The sequence below is a fragment of the Hydra viridissima genome, unplaced genomic scaffold, assembly GCF_058129835.1.
Source record: "Hydra viridissima isolate aposymbiotic clone 2 unplaced genomic scaffold, HvirCarnegie_v1 scaffold_2, whole genome shotgun sequence".
NCBI classification, from domain to species: domain Eukaryota; kingdom Metazoa; phylum Cnidaria; class Hydrozoa; order Anthoathecata; family Hydridae; genus Hydra; species Hydra viridissima.
In genome coordinates, this window is record NW_028324301.1 from 7637727 (window position 1) to 7653353 (window position 15627).

At 29.6% G+C, this 15627-nt stretch overlaps 2 protein-coding genes across 4 annotated transcripts; both read right to left on the reverse strand.

Annotated features, from left to right (window-relative positions):
• Positions 1–449: 449 nt before the first annotated feature.
• LOC145180875 (mitochondrial glutamate carrier 1-like) lies at positions 450–3894 on the reverse strand. 3 transcript variants are annotated; one of them, XM_090080370.1, is made up of 10 exons: positions 3859–3894; positions 3187–3263; positions 2800–2949; positions 2470–2525; positions 2077–2170; positions 1791–1848; positions 1632–1689; positions 1376–1484; positions 1202–1256; positions 450–1118 (listed from the first exon to the last, which is right to left on the reverse strand). In XM_090080370.1, exons 2-10 carry the CDS (start codon positions 3204–3206, stop codon positions 774–776), a joined length of 945 nt encoding a protein of 314 aa, XP_089936496.1. In that variant the 5' UTR covers positions 3207–3263; positions 3859–3894; the 3' UTR covers positions 450–773. The 3 variants fall into 3 exon arrangements, with proteins under 3 accessions (XP_089936496.1, XP_089936495.1, XP_089936494.1); XM_090080369.1 differs by lacking the exon at positions 3859–3894 and adding an exon at positions 3744–3808; XM_090080368.1 differs by lacking the exon at positions 3859–3894 and having other exon boundaries at positions 3187–3402.
• Positions 3895–11665: 7771 nt separating this feature from the next.
• On the reverse strand, positions 11666–14857 carry LOC145185747 (ras-related and estrogen-regulated growth inhibitor-like protein). Its single transcript, XM_080061751.2, has 4 exons — positions 14548–14857; positions 14329–14385; positions 14018–14091; positions 11666–12387 (listed from the first exon to the last, which is right to left on the reverse strand). The coding sequence occupies exons 1-4, from the start codon at positions 14603–14605 to the stop codon at positions 11758–11760; spliced, it is 819 nt and encodes a 272-aa protein (XP_079917877.2). The 5' UTR covers positions 14606–14857; the 3' UTR covers positions 11666–11757.
• Positions 14858–15627: the final 770 nt, after the last annotated feature.

Below are 15627 nucleotides of genomic sequence, written 5' to 3' on the forward strand. Positions count from 1 at the left end.
ACAACCAACTTGAGCTTTTAATTAGTTGTCTTAAATGGTTTCTCCATTTGTTGAAAGAGTTGAAAAAAAAAACAAACAAAAAAAAACCCTACAAGAATAGGGTTTGTCAACCTACAAACAATTAATTTTTTCATTAATTGGAAAAAGATATTTTCTAGAGTTTGTTACCCCAGCACGAACTTAGATTTATCGCATAATTTAAAAATAATTGAAAAGTATCTTTGTTGTTTTCAGCTTTCGTCAATAAATCTATTGACGAAAACTGATATGAAAAATTGTAACAATCTTATTTTGTTTAATAGTTAAAACAAAAATTTAAAAATCCTCTTAATTTTTAATTCTATTTTATTCAGTTTAAATCTCGTTTTCATTCTAGAAACGCTTTAAATCTCGTTTTCATTCAAGAAGCACTTGTAATATCGTTTTACTATGTCATAGAATAAAAAATCTTTTATTTATTTGTGTATTAACAAAAAAATAAATAAAAAAGAGAATACATTTGCTGATGTCAAGTATAAATACTCATATTATGTCCAGAACACAAATAAATAAAGTAAACAATAGAAATCTTAAAAATAAATAGTTCTACTAGAAAAGAATTTACAGTAACGTTATTTCAAAGTGGCAAAAATGTAATACAAATAAAGTAAAAAAAAAATAATTACACAAAGTTAATAAAAAATTAAAACAAACTAAAAACTTTTGAAAACAACAACTTTGAAAACCTAAATAAACAGAATGTCACAATATTAATTATTTCAAACATATCTTTCTCAACTAAATTTACTATTTACAACAATCTGTGAAGTTTTCTCAAAGATCTTTTCAGCTATGCCAACAAAATATATCATTTGGGCGATTCCAAAGAGAGGGGCAACTACAATCATACGAGGTACAGCTCCTTTAAAAAAAGCAGGAATCCCTTCATTTTTGTAAATTTTAACAGCAGCATCGAGAAATCCATCATAAGCTGCTTTCCCCTCTGCCTTTTCTAACACCTGTAATCGTGTCTTAATAACATCCAGAGGGGTTACAGTTCCTGCACTCACCATGCCAGCAAACAGTCCACAGAGCAGAGTATGAGTAAGAGGAGGTCGAGTACCATCTTGAGCAAACCCCTATAAAGGAAACACATTGCTTTGTTAATTTTTTATTTATAAAAAAATTATTTTTATAAAAACATAAAATATAAAAAACTTACCTTTGAATTTAGATAAGCAAACAACGAAAAGTACATGCAAGAGAATGGAACATCCCTAAATATTTTTAAATGAATATTGTATAAACATTCAAAAGAGCACAATCATAATTGCCTACTTTTATCACTTTCAAGTTTTCAAAACAAAATTGTTTTACTGTAAGACTTTTTTCTTACCTCATTAGTGTAGCTCCATATCCTTGATACACACCAGCAATTCCTTTTTCTCTAATCACTTTTTTTGCAACTTGAGTTGCATTGCTACCATACAATGATGGGGCAGTGCCTATTAAAGTTATAAACTTTAAAATTTTTAATGTTGATTTTAACAATTTACTATAGTTAAATTCATAATTTGTATTTAACAGGTGCTACAATATATTGAACTGATAACAACAGAGTATTAAACAAGCCAAATAAAAATGCAACTTACTTCCACCTGCAACTTGCATCTGGATTTTAAGAAACTCCATTGGTGTTGTAACAACAACCTAAAACATGGTTAATGTTAAATTTTTCCAAATTGAGATGAGCTTTAAAAGATACAAAAATTTGTAAGAAGAGGAACTTCTATGAGATTTTAGTAACTTACCTGACAAAAGCCAGCAAAACCTCCAGCTAACACTTCATAATGTAACGGTAAAAATCCACTAGTTTAAAAAAAACCATACACAAGAGCTGCAACACTATTTTACTTTAAACAGAGACATTTTTTATTTAAAAAAGGAACTTACAAGCCTATTAAAATCCGTAAAACATCCAAAAACAGTAATCAGAAAATAACTAATAAACTCTTTTAAAAAAACTTATACAAAATTCTTAAAACATTCTTAACACAATACCATAACACATAACAACTGTTAGGAAACAAAACTTACCCATGCTTTGAACCAAAGTATTGCCTGGTTTGGTCATTAACAGCAAGTTTGATGGCTTTTTCTGGATTAACTAGCAACAAATTCACAAAAAGTCCTATTTTTTAAAAAACAAATCTATTAAAACCAAGCATTTTGTTGATCGCCACTCCAAAGTAAAGATAATTATACTCAATACAAGAGATATTTTAAATTTTTTAAGTAATTAATGAAAATAAATTATTAATAATTAGTGCGTTTCTACAATAAGTTTTATATGAAACTAAATGGTTTTATGCTCTTATATAAAAACTGAAGAAAAATTGAAATGGTGTATTTTCTTATTTCAAGGTGAAAATACATGTATAGATTCCTAAGGAAAATTAGAATAGCAAATTATACAAACAATATTTATACCTTTATATAATCCTCTAAATCCTTCTGCTTGAGCAACTTTATACATACAGTGAAATCTACATACAAATTTTTGAAAAATTGACATTGATAACTTTTTATTAGCCTCTGACAAAAATTATGAACTTTTGATTTGCATACTTTCAGCCTACTTTTTACATACTATTTGCATAGCTATACACAAAATAATGTCTAAGTTCAGAGGGTACGTATTTCATTTGACAGAACAGTTTCTTTTAAGAATGGATCTGTAAAATAAGACAATCTTAAAAATTACACCTAAACACCTAAAAACATAAAAACTGATAAGTTAATTTGAAATATTGATCATACACATTTTTATATTGCTTCACAACTTTATCTCCCAATAATTTGGATGCTGTACGCTGGTTTTGAAGCCTTGTTTTTGCAAGATCAAGTGGAAACACACAGCATGTACCAATCATTCCTGCAATTGCACCATTTACTAGTTTAGCATGGAAGCTAACAAGTAAAAAACAGTATAAAAACTTCTATTCTTTAGTTGATTAATGAGCAAAAAACTGAGAAGTAAAAAAGATATAATATCAATAACTTTTTACTGTTGATATTATAACTTTGTACAAAACTTAAATTAATTAATAAAATTCTAGTTTTTAAAACCTGATATACAAACAAAAACTATTATATAAATATAAATATACATACACAAACTACTAAAAACCAACTAATCAAACCTACTTGGGTTTCTTTTCATCCATTTTGCAAAAGGTATTTAGGCTCAATTTTACTTTTTAGTTTGTTAACCTTTAGTTCAACTAAAATGTATGCATCTATATTAAAACTGTACTTATAAATATAGAGCTAGCACAAATTATTTAGTATCAAAGAAGATAAATTTAAAATCAATCTGCATAGGTCGGTATGGTGACATTAAATACATGCGATATATTACATGAATGGAATGTAGCTACAAGACTTTTTTTTTTTTTTTTTTTTTTTGTGTTAAATCATAAATATTTAACTATGCGTATCTACACAAAAAAGTTTTAAGTTTAAAAGGCACAATTAATTTGCTGAGTGATAATAAAAATTAAAAAATAAAAAATAAAAATAGTAAAACTAATAAAAACAATTTTAGTAATATTGGCAACAGCAATAACAATAAAATAATAAATCAAATATTATCATAATATAAGTTTAGCTATTATAATATTAGGGGAAAAAATTATGTTAATAACTGTAATAAAAAGTGATAATTAACAATAATAAACAGTAGTAGTTACTAATAAACATACCATAAAGCTATCGCAAACATAAAGCTATAAATTGACAGTGATTTACCAAACGCAAACCTGAGACATTCAATACAAAACCGATACTCATGGAGGGAGAGCTACAAAAATATCTAACCTACACACTTTGGCCAACTCCTTGTACACGCCTTCTACAGACTCATGGCGACTGGCGTTAAGGAAACACTTCGTCAAAACTATGAGGAAATATTATCAAAGATTGCGTACGCTAAATTCGTCCTCTAGGGTCGTGTTTTTGACTTCTTCTAAAAAATTATTTTAATTTTTTTTTCAACTTTATTTTGAAGTAAAAAATCTTCAAAATGAAGTATAATATTTAAAACTTGAAGTTGCAAAAATGGTTTTAAATCTAGCGTCTACATGTCTTCAATAAAACCATTGTTTACTTTGACAAATCAGCACAAATAACACAGCAACCTCTATTTCTAAAAACATACTTAAATATTTGTTCAAGCCTTTAATTAAAAAAAGATCAATAAAGGATTAAGTTTTTGGTTTTTTTAAAACATTTACAGCGCCAAAACAAAATGCTGAAGAAGTATTTTAGGTTAATAGGAAGTCTCAAAAGAAGGTAGGAAGTAAAAGACAAAAGTTTCTTTTAAAACATCAGTTTCGTACTAAACCAGCGGAACTTGGAAGTGATAGGATAATAGACATGTGTTCTTTTAATAATTTTAGATGTATTTAACGAAAATCGTATTAGGTTTCTTCAGGACCATGTTTACCCACGTTGCACAGTGGAAAATTGTAGAGCAACAGCATATCATAAATGTTTTTTACTAATGTCGCTACTGTCATTATATTTCAATTTTATTTAATAGTTTAATAGTCAATCATTACTATAATGCAGGAATTTCACATAATTTTATGTAAAAATAAAAGATTTGAAGCCCTATTGTTTATTACTTTTGCGGATGTTCATTTCAAACCTGTTCGCTTCATCACTTTAAAAGTGAATTTTCTATAAAACTTTCTAGGAATAAGTATAAAGTATTATACATTTTTGAAAAGCTCATGTTATGGAGATTTTAAGAAAGTTATACATTTTTACTTATATGGTTCAGTTTAGGAGTAATTATTTGAACAATAAAATAAATGAAAAAAAATAATATTCTTCAAGTTCACTGAGACTTTTGGTAGTTACCCACGCTTCCCCACGCTTTACATTTAATGTAGTATTGTAGCCTAGGTGTTTATTAAAAACATGTATAAGAATGAGTTGCAGAAACGTGCGGTTTCCGAAATTATCGAGAAAAGAGTGATAAAAGTAAAAAAACAGAAAACCGCTTTTTATCGTGGTTTCAAATTTTGTTCATTTACAACAATAGCTTGGTATATGTTTTTTAAATTTATTATCAATTTTTTATTGATACCATGGCATTCTTTTATTTTTGCACTCATTTTGTGGTGAATGTACACTGCCAATATATAAAGAGTTGAAACATTTATATCAGTATAAGAAACTCACAGTGGAAATTAAACCGACTCGTTTGACTATTGAATATTACTTAAGTTACTTTTGTGACTTGTTAAAATGACAACTTTTAAGTGTTTGAAATGTAAATTATTGCTTTCCTATATTGATGGAGGAATGACAGTTGAGGCACTGTCAACAATTTTAAAAGAAAATTATCAACTTTCTGAGGACAACTTGTGTTTCATCATTAGTGGTATTTAAAGGCACATTATTCCGTCTTTTAATAAACGATGGATACTGGCGTCACGGAAAAAGGAAGCTTTTTTATCTAAGAACAGTGATTGGTTGGATATTGTGTATCTTTACCTAACTCAGAAGAGGCAATTACCGACTCCACGCCATCTACTTCTTTTGAAAAACGCGGAAGGCCGTGCGTGTCTTATGGAGATTCGTCAGAATCCAGCAAAAAAAGAAAAAATTCCATGTTACTTAAGGAATATGGATTCGAGCATATCTTTAATACATATCTTCAGGCGTTGCATTCAATAGGAGAAGAAGCAGAAGCAAAACTTGTGGAATCATTAAGGATTGCTGATAAAGACAAAAAAAAATTAACATCGAGTTTTATGGAAAACGCAAGCCAGAAAAATATGCTAACTGATGAAGAAGCACTCAGCGTGTTTATTGATTTAGATTTAACAAAAGCACAATATTTGTATATGAGGAAGGTGACAAATGAACGAAACTGTTCCATATTCCCACCATATTGTAAAATTCAAGAAATTAAACAGACCTGCTATCCACCATCTTCTGCAATAGAAATTACGAACACACATGCGAAAATTCTGGAACTGCAAGATTTATTGGATCACACTGTAGCTAGAATTTTGACCATAGATTCTCTGTAAAGTATTGAATTCAAGCATTTACTTTCATATAGTAAATGGGGCTGTGATGGTTCCTCTTGCCAAAGCCAATACAAGCAGAAACTTCCAGAGGAATCTGAACTTATTTCTTATGCAAATTTGTTTACTAGTTCTTTGGTGCCTATCAAACTAATTGATAAAGTAACTGGCGCAGTTGTTTGGCAAAATCCGGCACCTTCATATGTTCGTTTTTGTCGACCTATATGCATTGAATTTTGCAAAGAGACTTCCAAGAAAACTAAAGCCATTGTAGATGAAGTAAAGAGCCAAATAAACTCTTTGCGTGAAATGTGCAAGAACTTGATGAAGATACTCTGCAGCTTTTGAAAGTCAACGAACTGATTTCAGGAACTGAAAGTCCCAATGTAGTTATGATATAGTACCTTTAAGGTGGTACCAGGGTAAAAAACGGCTATTTTTGATAAAATTTTGAAAAATACCAAAATTAATGTTTTGAATTCTTAAATCTACCTATTTCAATATGCGTTTTGCAAAAAGTCAAAAATCTTCTTAATTTTAATCAAATTTGGCCTTTTTTTAAAGAGCAGTTTGGTTCTTGCTTCATAACAACGACCTTAGAAACGCTTTTTATCTCGCTAAATCTCAATTTTTCAGAAAAAATAACTTTTCATAGAAAATAGATAATGGGCTGAAATTTTGCAGATTTAAAGATGAACATATTACGAATGTTGTCTATGAAGCAAATTTTTGTTATTTTTTATTTAAAACTCATTTTTATCATGCTTTTGTCCCAAACTTCCCTTGATTTTATATCTTAAAGTTCGAATGTCAACCTGGTAAAATTAAAAATGTTTTAAAAAATTCTGTTTCATAGACAACATTCTAAATACATTAAAGAATTCATGTTCAAATTTTCAAGCAGTTTTGACTCTTTTTGAGTTAGTTATATTAGATGAAAGAATAAGAAGGTTTGGGGGTAAAATAACACTAATTATGCGCATAATTAATGACGTTATCACTAAAATTTTTTTATTTGGCTACTGTTTTATATATTTTTTTTGTTCATTAATAGAAAAGAGCTAAAGTCTATTAATAGTTTTCAATTTCTTGTTAAAAAGTTACCTTTACCCTGGTACCACCTTAATATACCTATACATTATTTCATAAAAACAACTATTTAAAAATTGTTATTAAGAAACTGTCTTAAATATTTCTATAATTAGTAGGTAAGCACTTTATGTATTTTTCGTAGTTTTTAATAATTTTAAGGTATTTTCATATATTTGTAAAACATTGTGTTAAAGTGTAAATTAACTAACTGCCAATTTTGAAGTTTTTGATTTTTATTTATTTATTTTTAATATTGTATTACAAAAAATTCTTATAAAGAGTATTTCACAAGAAGCGTCATATACTACTTTACATTTGTGCAAAATTTCAAATCTCTATTTTTAGTAACAAAAAAGTTATCGATTTTTGGTCCGAAACACACCTTTATTTTCCACTGTGCGTTGGTAGGACATTCTTAAGTTTCATGAGTGCACTATTTTTTGTGATTTTGCTGAGAACTATATTTTCATAATCCAAAATGAGATACTGTTAAATCAATGGTTTATTGCTCAAGACTTAAAACGAGTTTCCATCCATTTGCTTCAATTCAGATAATACTGAACTTGTGTATGTTACCCAACATAATCTCACTAGATTAAAAGCTAACCTGATATAATAAGTTTACTACTATATACAAAGTTTTTTTACAGCAAAAAACTCAGTATTTATTGGGTTGGAAAGAAAGTTCTTTCGCCATTAAAAATCTCATTTGAATCTGGGAAGTTCTATGATTTTCTAAAATGTTCTAGCGTTTTGATTTAATGCATTAACGGTATTATCAAACACACTTGTCAAATTTGATTTCAACGTTTTCATTCCAACGACTTCCATCTCGAGGATCGTTCAAGGTCTGGTGTCCAAAGTTAATTCTGAAGCGGTGCCCAAATTGGTGGAGGAGGATACTCAGTAGTCGTTGTATAGTCTCCACACCCCAATATTCTCACATTTCAGTGCTGCACTGTCTTCATTCATTGGGAAAGGTTCTAATGTAGAGAATTTGGGTTCCCCACATTCTGACACAACATGAAAAGGACATGCACTTAGAGACCTTCTTGCTCTCCAAAAAGCGACCCTTTGACTGGTTAGATTACTTAATCATTAACAAATTTGACATGTCTTAAGCTTATAGAGATGGAATGAGAGATCTTGTCCACCCGCCATTTCCTCTAGACATCGCTCCGAGAGACTATCACCTTTTCCGATCTTTGATGATTTTGCCAAGTCGAAGCTGATATTCGTAAATTCTTTGAGGTGCAGAAAGGCAGCTTCTACAAAGATGGGATTCTTTCCTTGCCTAATAAATGTAGAATTGTTGTTGATAGTAATGATAATTATACTGTAGATGATTGTGTTTATTCAGAGAATTGTATTTATTAATCTATTTCATGAAAGTGTAAAAGAGACTGAGAGTTTAAGTTGGTGGAGTAGTCAGGAGAAAGTTAGACTTTAGTTTTCAACATGATAGCACGCTGAAACTGCAATCAAGTCTAAAATAAGTAATTGTCAAACCTTAAAACAACAAAGGTTTTGTAAGAAGGCGCTGCCAGTAAGACTGCAATATACTTTAGTAATGATTTTCATAACAAACAAAGCAGTGTAAATCTAAACTTGTGAAGCGTCCTATTGTCTTGTGAAACAATCTTTCATCTTTGATTTAGTTTTTATGTGAGGAAAGAGGAACCAGCCAAACTGCATGAAAAAAACTGGTTTTGAAGGAGATATAGGTTCAGTAAAAGTGTGCTTGAATATAATTGAAGCAGAACAAGATCCCAGAAGTCCTACTCAGTCTCCAGTAGAGTGCTCCGAAAAAAATAAAGATTAAAAAAGCCGATCTCCCCGGCTGTTTTCTGATGATGGGTAGCCTATAAACCCTCAATTTCAAATTTCAGCTCAAAATGTTAACAACCAAGTGCAATTTTAATATTAGTTCTATATAATATTGTTAGTATTTATAGTATGTTTTTCACATCCATTCAGAATAGTTGTGAGTACCAAGTTGATAGCACTGCAGCATATCAAAATTGTAGCAATTAGCTGTCTTTTGTTTTGATGCTAATATGTTCAGATGATCATATCCATAGGCGCCGAGTTCACTGGGGCAACAGGGGCAGTGGCCCCCCCCCCCCCCCAGAAATTTATACTAATAATATACAATCACGGATTATTACGGGGGCGAATAGATACTCTCGCCCTCATGATAATCTGTGATAATATATTATTAGTATAAATTTACTGTTGCCCCCGTGAACTCGGCACCTATGGTCATATCTATTTTCAGTATCTTTCAGTTTATCAGTATCTATCTTTCAATATCATATTGTTCAGTTGCTCATATCTTTTTGTTTTGTTCTAGTTAAAGATTGAGGTTATCTTTATGTTGCAATGAGATATTGCAGTGTATTTTATGAAAGTTTTAAAGTTAGTCATTCAAGTTTACGTTCAAAATGCCAAATTTAGTTGTTGGGGAACCATCTGGAACAACTAACTTTAAACCAAGTACCAACTAAACGTGAGTTATTGCGATACTTTTTCTTTTTGAAAGAAGAGCCTACGAAACATGACAAGTACTCTATTAGTAATACAGTTATATGTAGTAAAATAACTGACGAGTTGTGCGCTATATGGGAGAAAACAGGAATAAAAACACTGAGGAAAGACAAATTGAAACAGAAACTTACAAACTTGTATGAATCATACAGAACCTTAACCAAGCATTAAGGTAGAAATGATGAAAAATCGCAGCTGTTTTTAAATCAACAGAAAGAGTTTTTTTATATAGCACATCAAGAAGCAGCTGATATTGTTCAGAGCGACAATTTGAGGAACACTTAACAAAAAGAAGAAGGTTTAAAGTTTTTAGATGCTTTAAAGGATGGAAAAAAAATCGTTTTAGGCTCTGTTGACAAAGATTGTACAAGAAAATTGCAAACTTATATAAAAAAGGAAACAATCAAGTGAAAAGTACGCAAAAAAAAAAAGTTATACAGCAATCAACATAAGTGATTTTAGAAGATTCCGGAGAAGATGAAGAACTAAATTATTCAGATGAAGATTTTCTTCACCTAAAAAAGCCTAAGAAGTAACTGTTCGTAAAATCACCTACTAATACTTTAAAAGCTAAAGATGCCAAATGTCAAACGGCTGACAGCTTGAATCTATCCCTTAATCAAGCAATAGGGATCACAGTTGCGATACTAAAAAGTATTGGAGTTGATTTAGACACTGTGGCTATGAAAAATACCAATAAACGTGAAAAATGAGTAATATTTATGATATTTTAATCCCCACATTAAACTTGTTATCATGGCCTATGTTTTTTTTTCTGAACATAAATGTAAAATAAAAGTTAAAACTGAGTTTACTTGTTTGTTTACTTACAAAAAGTTATAGATTAAAAATAATTTAAAATCTTTGAAATAACCGAAAAAATTTTTTTGGGGGGACTTGTTACAAGGGTTAGGGTTAAAGTTTTGGGATGAAATTTGAAATTAAGGGTTTATAAGCTACCCATCACTAGAAAACAACCGAGGAGATCGACATTTTTAAACTTTGATTTTTTCGGAACACCCTAGTCTCCAGCACACAAAAACTCAAGTGTTAGTGCCGGGAAGTTTAAAGATATAAGTGTCAAAAAGCTGTTCATTTTTGGGATTACATTTAACATTCGAGAGCTATATGACAATGTTCGCACTTTACTAACCTGACTTGGCATTAATTTTATTAAGTTTGCCTTAGCAACAGACTTAAAACTAGCAAATATTCTTATTTGGTAATTTTAAGTCTGTTGCTATGCACTTATTGTGAGGGATCCCTGCCATGGTTAACCCCAGTACAATCCAGAACTCCTGGACGAATCAGAGAGTTTATTACTGCTTACAGAACCTCTGGTGTTCAACACTTAAAAGTTTCCAATTTTACGAAATGTGTCAACAATCCAATCTTAGCTGAAGATATCAACTTGCTCATCTTAAAAATAATGCATCCTCCAGTGTTAAGCTTGATGGTTGGAGTAACAAGCAACGAGCTTAATCGAGTTTAATGAGAAAATTATTTTATCTTCATAGCAAAACTTTTTTTTAAGATGGCTTTTCGTTTTTAAAAGTTAATTATATTTATATTTAGGGTTGATGAAAATGCAATGTTTTAACTTTATTTTTAATTCAGTGTTACTAAATTGAATGTAATAAGGCTAATAACTATTCAAATCTGCACTATAAGAGATGGTGTCATAAACCTAATAAAAATAAGTATAAAAAAAAAACATTAAATCTCCCCAGTCTCCCTAATAAAAATAAGTTTCAAAAGTAAATCTAAAAAATAAATCCCAAAATAATATTAAATAAAAGTATTTTAAAAGCCTATGTATTAGTATATGGGATCCCTGCCTTGGGATCTCATACACTAAGTACATATGTTTTTTGTTTTTTTGACGTGTAAAAAATATTACTTTAAAGGGAAATGGAAAAGAAGTAAATAAAATGAACGTGTTATTACAGCAAGTATATGAAAAATGTGCAAGTTATTCGCTATTTACAAAGTTAAAAAAAATTACTAATATACATATTATGCATGATAAAATTATTTATTTACTTTTTGCTAACTTTTGTGTTCTTCCAAACAATTGAGGCAATGAAATTTTTCTGTGCTTTACAGCTTGTGACTTACAGGAAGGCTCTTCGTACAACGGAACTTCAAAAACCCTGTTAGAAATTTCTGTACAATCATCATCTGAAAAAGATGAGAAAGATTCATGAGCCGAATCAAAAGAGCCTGTTGAAGTTCTTCGAAGACGATTTGGCTTCTTTTTTTCAGAGAAATCACGAGTATTTAACGAAAGTTTACGAGTAAACGCATTCGGTTGGACGGGCTCGATAGAAGTCTGTATTTTTAAAGAAGTGAACATTTTCCCAAATAGGAGATTTTTAAAGGCATTGTCTACACTCTCAAAATCATTTGCTGCAGATGCTTCTTGAAAATGAATTCCGTGATTTTTAGCCAGTTTTTTTCCTTGACCGTGAGATACTTCTCTTAAATGAACCAAATCTTTTTTATTACCTAACAAGAGTACTGAAGATTGATCGATTTTTTTGCATATATTCAATTCTTCAAGAATATACTTCGCCAAATTAAAACTTCGGGCATCAGTTACTGAATAAACTATTACAACAACCGACGACCACGCTATCAAAGCTGCGGGACCTTTCAACCAAACCTAAGGTACAAAACAAAAAATTAATTCATGAGAGAATTTCATTTTTTAAACTCATTAAATACTTTCAATAATTCAAAATAGTCTTAATTAAATGTCCAAATGATAGCACTGTTAACTTCTTTTTTTTTAGTTAATAAAATATTTCAGCATGAAATTGTTGCTGAAATGTTACAACTTCGGTGAAATTTATTTAAACTTGTGCACAGTATGGAATCAGGTGGTCAAAAATCAAAAAAGTCACTTTTTAAAATTCTATATCTGACTATGGATTTTATTAGAAACACATTGGATGAGAAAAAAACAAAATATGAATGTTCTAAGTCAAACCGTTTTGGAGATATTTAGTGATGAAGTCAAAAATTTCGAATAAAAAATCATAAATCATACTCTTAGAGTTTTTTTTGAAAAGCATTTGTAAGGCAAAGAACCTTCCCAGACCTCTTTAGATCGTTAGAACCAAAGTTAAACTTAGTTTTTAGAAATTACTTTCAAAAAAATACTATCTCTTTGACTTGGCTTTCAAATTCCCTCGTTAAATCTTAAATTTCATCTTTTTGTTGGATATTTAAAAACTTGTTTAGAATAGTTTAATTGAGATGTTACAATCGAATCTGTCATGTTTACTAACTCCTGCCAAAAAATTCAGTTTCACATTTTTTCACTTTTTTGAGATACTTAATATTTAAGATAACTATTCAAATATGAAAAGTTGCAATACAAAAGTTTCATGGATAAATTGGAATTCTGTTGCATTCGTCTGTTTAACATGAAGTAATGGGTGAAGAAGCTGCTGAGTCAAGAAAGAGATTATACAGGAAATATCGTGAACTCTACACTCGTAAAATAAGTAGGGAAGCGAATTTAAAGACATTTTTGTACTGACTATAGTATCATCAGGCGCTCTCATTAGCTCTATCAACTTATAAACCCGGTTTAAACAAAAACTTAAGGCTGCTATTGAACTTCTACATAATGTAAAAGACTTTTTAATCTTCGTCGCTTCAGACACAGCAAGTGAATGTGAAATCACCCATGAAAATATTGAAAAGGCAACCTTAAACGAACACGACGAATTTGAAGAAAAATTTGGAGATGACAAAAGTTTGGGTGAAGATTCTGACTCAGAATAGGTTTCGAAATAAGACAATAATACTAATGATATAAAATGTGATGTTAACGTTTCATGATAAATTTAATTCTTTTTGAGTAAATTTGGAGTTTTTTTTCGATTTTTTCAAAATTTCCCCAAATTTCTCACAAAACATTTACCGTGGTGTGACCTAAAAAAAGTCCTGTGCTTTAAGAAAGTCCTTATTTAAGAAATGATAAATTTCGTATACATAAAAGAAACATTTGCGGAAAGTAACTTTGTTGTTTTAACTAGATATCTAGTTAGATAAAATAACTAAATTTTTATCGATAAAAAACAGTTATTTAAATGAGTTTTTTTTATTAATTTACTTTCGGCGCCATTAAGAATAAAAAGTTATTATTGCTAATTTTAATTTGTCATAATTATTTAGGTTTCCTACAACAGATCCCCATTGTAATTAATAAGTCCGTCTGGTGTCAAATAAAAAACAAATAAAAATGGAATTTAATCTATGTCGGAAGTTAAAAGATTACTTACACAACCCGCTGTGTCTTTGATATGCAACTCTACAGATTTACCAGCTAACTGCATATCACGTTTAATGCAAACGTCTAGAAAAAAAGTTAAAACAAGCAGTTATGTGACGTCATTTTCTACCAAAGTACTCTCAATTAGTTACTTGATTTGAGTTTTCAAGTGAAATTAATGTTGCCTCAAGAAATAAACATTTAAATTATTATACTTAACTCCAAAAAAAAAAAAAAAGAATCGGAACGTTTATATTTTTAAGCATGAAAAAAAAACCCATTTAAATAAGATAGTCTTAAACGACTTATTACACACTTTACCTGAGTTGGAGTCGTATTCACCGATGAACCTCCGAGTGAGAAACCGAACTGAAAGCGCTAAATAATTACGCAAAAAAAAGGATAAAAATGGGTTCGTTTTGAATTACTTAAACATTGAATTGATTAAATAATGAAATATGAATACAAGTGAAAATCTTGAAACGTATTTTTGCAAAAAAACAAAAAAGAAAAGAGAAACGAATCCCAGTTTGAACCAACCTGATTTTCCCGAACTCTTTCCTCCAATAATTGCTAACTTTATTACCAAAGAAGTCATGCTTGAAAATTTTTTTTGAAATCTTTTTACTTATTTCTAACGAAAAGAAACATATGCTTTTAAAAAATTCTTTTTAACGTGTTATTCCTATTACAAAGAGGGATTGAAGGTGTTACGGTGATTCTACAAGATACACTGAAGGTAGCGATCATTCTGCAGGGGGTTTTAATTTTCAAAATTAACAATTTGTTTAAAGTGTATTCTATCAACTTAATGAAAGCAACTGTATCGTAATAAAGTAACTTGCTGAAGCTAAAAAAAAAAAGAGACATTTAGAAAAGTAACAAAATGTCTTTTGAGTATTTAAATAAAACTTCGATTACAGATTTCAACTTTTGAATTATATACAATAGCTTCCATTTATTTCTGTTGTAGGGTTCTATGATGGCAAAAAGAATAAAACAAAACTAAACAGTATTTATAAAGAAAAAAAAAAATTGAATTTCGGCATTTCGCTTATTTTTTGAATTATTTGTTTTATATCATTTACCAATATGTACCGTTTTTTATTTTTTATATTAACCCAAATCATATCAAATTTCCACTTCAATGTCTTGAATAAAGCTAACCAGTCGTCTCATTAAAGCTTCTACTTTGAAAACTTGATTCACCTAATGATGATTTCAATTGAAGTACTAATTTTAAGTAATTTTGAAGAAAGAAAAAAAAAAACCACTCAAGATTTTAATTTTTTCATTAGCTTAGACTAACACTTTAATTAACGGAAATTCTCAATTCAAAGTTTTGAGTTTTTTTCATACCAGCCGCAAATTCTATATAAAGAAAAAGACTTACGCATACGTAAATAATAACAATAGTATAAATAATTATGATAATAATAGGAAAATTTATTCTGCAGGGAAATATCTTTAAAATAATCTTTTTGTATTTATCTTAAAGGAATACATGAAGAAAATTTTTTCGTAATTTAGTATATCTAACATCTTCTCATGATCACCGGTGTTTCACATCCATGCTTGCATCGTGTTGGAATTCAATGAATTACCAAACTAATTTAGTTG

What these genes read in the sequence shown, in the direction of transcription:
- LOC145180875 (XM_090080370.1), bottom strand. Translation starts at nt 3,206, where the DNA reads ATGGATGAAAAGAAACCCAA. An exon ending in ATTTAGAGGATTATATAAAG is followed by an intron (nt 2,171 to 2,469) that starts GTATAAATATTG and finishes TTTAAAAAATAG; the next exon opens with GACTTTTTGTGAATTTGTTG. An exon ending in TACTTTGGTTCAAAGCATGG is followed by an intron (nt 1,849 to 2,076) that starts GTAAGTTTTGTT and finishes TTTTTAAACTAG; the next exon opens with TGGATTTTTACCGTTACATT.
- LOC145185747 (XM_080061751.2), bottom strand. Translation starts at nt 14,605, where the DNA reads ATGACTTCTTTGGTAATAAAGTTAGCAATTATTGGAGGAAAGAGTTCG. An exon ending in TGAATACGACTCCAACTCAG is followed by an intron (nt 14,092 to 14,328) that starts GTAAAGTGTGTA and finishes CTTTTTTTCTAG; the next exon opens with ACGTTTGCATTAAACGTGAT. An exon ending in TCAAAGACACAGCGGGTTGT is followed by an intron (nt 12,388 to 14,017) that starts GTAAGTAATCTT and finishes TTTGTACCTTAG; the next exon opens with GTTTGGTTGAAAGGTCCCGC.